Source organism: Salvia hispanica, chromosome 2, assembly GCF_029641045.1.
Source record: "Salvia hispanica isolate PSC_SH4W2 chromosome 2, Shi_PSC_v1, whole genome shotgun sequence".
Taxonomy (NCBI): Eukaryota; Viridiplantae; Streptophyta; class Magnoliopsida; order Lamiales; family Lamiaceae; genus Salvia; species Salvia hispanica.
This window is the reverse complement of record NC_142693.1, coordinates 60,063,983-60,067,498: the sequence shown is the minus strand read 5'-3', so window position 1 is coordinate 60,067,498 and position 3,516 is coordinate 60,063,983. Positions and strand designations below refer to the sequence as shown.

General features: G+C 38.3%; 1 protein-coding gene across 1 annotated transcript; it reads right to left on the bottom strand.

The window, feature by feature from the left end:
- Positions 1 to 705: 705 nt before the first annotated feature.
- On the bottom strand, positions 706 to 2,285 carry LOC125188718 (carnosic acid synthase-like). Its single transcript, XM_048085771.1, has 2 exons — positions 1,410 to 2,285; positions 706 to 1,317 (listed from the first exon to the last, which is right to left on the bottom strand). Exons 1-2 carry the CDS (start codon positions 2,283 to 2,285, stop codon positions 706 to 708), a joined length of 1,488 nt encoding a protein of 495 aa, XP_047941728.1.
- Positions 2,286 to 3,516: the final 1,231 nt, after the last annotated feature.

Here is a 3,516-nt window from a genome sequence, read left to right as displayed (position 1 = left end):
GTATCATTCGGTTATCATGACTTATTATTAAATGATTATTCATTTAGAATTGAGTTGTGTGATTATTACTAATTATTACTACTATAAAATTATCCATTTAAAATAAGATTATAAGATTAAATCTTATGAATCAAATAAAACACATATTCAATCGAGATATAATATGGAGCTGTAAATGTCAAAGATTTTAATTAACAATCCACCAGTCAGTTTTGGCGACCGTAATACTCAATAATGCTCTTATAAATAGGTAGTAGGTACTTTGTGAAAGGGAGTAGAAAATAAAATAATTATCTGCCAATCGGAAGAAAATTTTAAAAAATGTGAATAGTTGAGACCATCAATTCATTTCAATACTTGTAATAATTAGAAATACCAATTAATAGTCATTAGATTTATTGATCTAATAGTCTTTAATAATGTAATGTGAGATTTCTTTAAAAATATTGAATGATAAAAGTAATAGTTGATCATGAAATGTTGAAAAATTAGGTTAGTGTTACTTTCACAAATGTCAGGAACTAATAGTATATTTCACTCTAATATAAATACAGAGCTATAATAAGAACTTGATCCATTAAAAAGAAAATAGATTTGATTGATTATATTTTTGTTTAGAATACATATTAAAGATGTTTCTCTTTCTATTCTCATATTTATTCACCACACAACGAGAATTGAACTCATTCAAATATTACAAAACCATCAAACCTTGATGGGTTTTGCCCTAAGTGGGAATTTCTTTTGTAACGGTAGTCCAAATACATCTTCTCTTTGATGTAGTTTGGCTTTAGTATCGGTCCCTCCCTCGAATTCCCAATCAAAGTTATGACACAACGTTGCCACCATGCAGAACAACATGCGACTACCTAGTGGCATGCCAGGGCAAATTCTTCTTCCCGAACTAAATGGAATCAACTCGAAATGTTGGCCCTCAAAATTTATATCCTTCCCGAGAAACCTTTCAGGCTCAAATGACTCGGGATTCTCCCATATGTTTGGATCTCTAGTAATTGCCCAAAAGTTCACAATTATCCTTACATCCTTGGGTATTGTGTAGCCATTCACTTGCGTGTCCTCCCCAGCCTCACGTGGACCCAACATAGGTGCAACCGGATGAAACCGGAACACTTCATTGATTGTGGCTTGCAAGTACGGGAGTTTGGAGATGTCGGATCCTTCCATGATGCTTTTATCTCCAAGAACACTCTTGAGTTCTGCTTTAAGCTTCGCCATTTTGTCAGGATTGAGCAGTAATTCTACTATTACCCATTCTGTCGTGGCTGCACCTGTATCTGCTCCAGCAATAGTTATATCCTAGGGTAGAAGTAGATAAGGTAGTAATTAGAAGTGAATATAAATATATTAACGTGAAAGAGAACTTTCGTATTATAAATATATATGCTCACCACACACAGATTTATCATTTCTTTGATGGTGAACTCATAGTGAGTTTGTTCAAGAAGCGTATCAAGAAAATCATTCATTTTCTTGTAATCCGAGTCCATCCTTTGACGCATTCGCTTCTCGATCAAGCCATTCACTAACCCCATCAAGCTCCCAAGATGATACCCGATCTTCCTTCGGATCCCTTGCAGATCCAACGGCGCTAAAATCGGGTAAAAATCCGAAATATTCGGAGTCCCAATATACCTCGTGATACCATTAACATGCTCCTTGAGCTCCTTATTCCCGATGGAATCGGTGGAGAGGTTGATCGAGAAGAGAGTCGAAAACACCAGGTCCGTCATGGTGGTGAACGTCGCCTCCCCGACGTTCATCACATGGCCCCTCTCACTGAACCCGCGCACGTGTTCAGTGAGCTTCCTTAGCGTCTCGTGGCGCTGCCCCTCGGTTTTCTGAAGCGCCTGATGGGAGAAGAGCTGCTCTCGCCCGACCCGGCGGAATTTTTTCCACCCGGCCGAGTCGGTGGGCATGGTGTTCCACGAGGCCTTGTCGAAGTTGTGGATGCGGACGGCGTCCGGGATGGACCGGTTCGAGAAGGCGTGGCCGCGCTTGTGGAGTATCTCGGCCGCGATCTCCGGGGACGAGGCGACGACGGCGAGCTGGGTGCCGAGGCGGAGGGACATGAGCGGGCCGTGGGTTTTGGCGAGCTCGGTCAGGGACTTGTGGGGCTCGCCGCTGAGTTGGAAGATGTTGCCGACTATCGGAAGGGGGCGAGGCCCCGGGGGAAGGTTTGCACCGGGGCCTCGTCGCCGCCGGGAGAGAACAACGCTAGCCCATGCTGCTATCAAGGCAACGATGAGGAGAACAAAATCGTTCATATTTGTTTTTTTTTTTTTTTAAATGTCGTTGTTTATCTTCGCTATTTATTGTTACAATTCACAATTTGGTCATGTTGATAGTAAAATACAACATTCCCAACTAGCTACGCTGCTTGGGAACGAAGTCTTTTCACATAAAAAAGTAAATTTTGTATAAATTGTCCTAGTTAAAATGGTGTTTCAAATTCAGATTTTTTTTTTTTATAAAAATTCAGATTTTTTTTAATTGTTTATGTATATGTCATTTTTGGTATTCGCAGTACAAACATTTTACATGGATATCATAAAAGTATCCTTGCATCAACAAAAAATAATCATTCATGATGAGATAGTATTATGAAAAGGAGCTAAAAAGAAATGGTAGTGGAATTGGTCAGTGACGGAATTAGAATTTATGTTAAGTCGGGCTGATTTATTTTTTTCAAAAAGCTATTAAAATATTTAATTTTACATGTAATATCTGAACACTATTTACTATAGATGATAGGAGTAATTGTTTTTAACAAGTAGGTAGCTATGTTTTGAAGTCGCCAAAAAATAGTCTTGTTTACAATTTTTTTTTAAATTTCTCTCAGTGTATACAAATAAGATAGTACTGTCATTTATCCATTATCTCTAATAGTATATTATTTTGCAACAAATCTATTTTAATGAAGTTTCATTAAAAAAATTATTCTCTCAACATAGCAAGGTGAAGACACGTAGTGTCTAATGAAAGCTTAATCAATTTTGGAACTCCAGGCGTGATTATTCGTTTGGGAATTGGGCTTATGAAGCCAACGGCATCATTATTTAATTTAGTTTATTATAACTCAAAATACTAAATATAAATAGTAGTTTAATGATAAGTCGTATTCTATGTCTTGGTTATTGGTCAGTATGATGAGATTAACGTGCATTATTTACAAGAAATGATGTTTAAGTGTGTAGGAAAGTGTATAAGTCAGCAGGAAATTGATCGGGAGACTCAAGTGAAAGGACGCCAGAAGGGTGCAATACTGACCAAGATGCATGCTAAAAGGCTCGAGATGGAGAAGGAAGGATTGCTAGGAAACGACCAACTACTTAATGGAGGTAAAAGCGACAGTGCACAAGGAGAAACAACTCTAATTTTTAGGGCAAGCCACCCTATAAATGGAAGGTCACATGAAGGAGGAAACACACACGAAGTCACACCAACTCACACTTAGAAATCGCACTCATTGCGTAGACTAGCTCCTGACACTTCTTG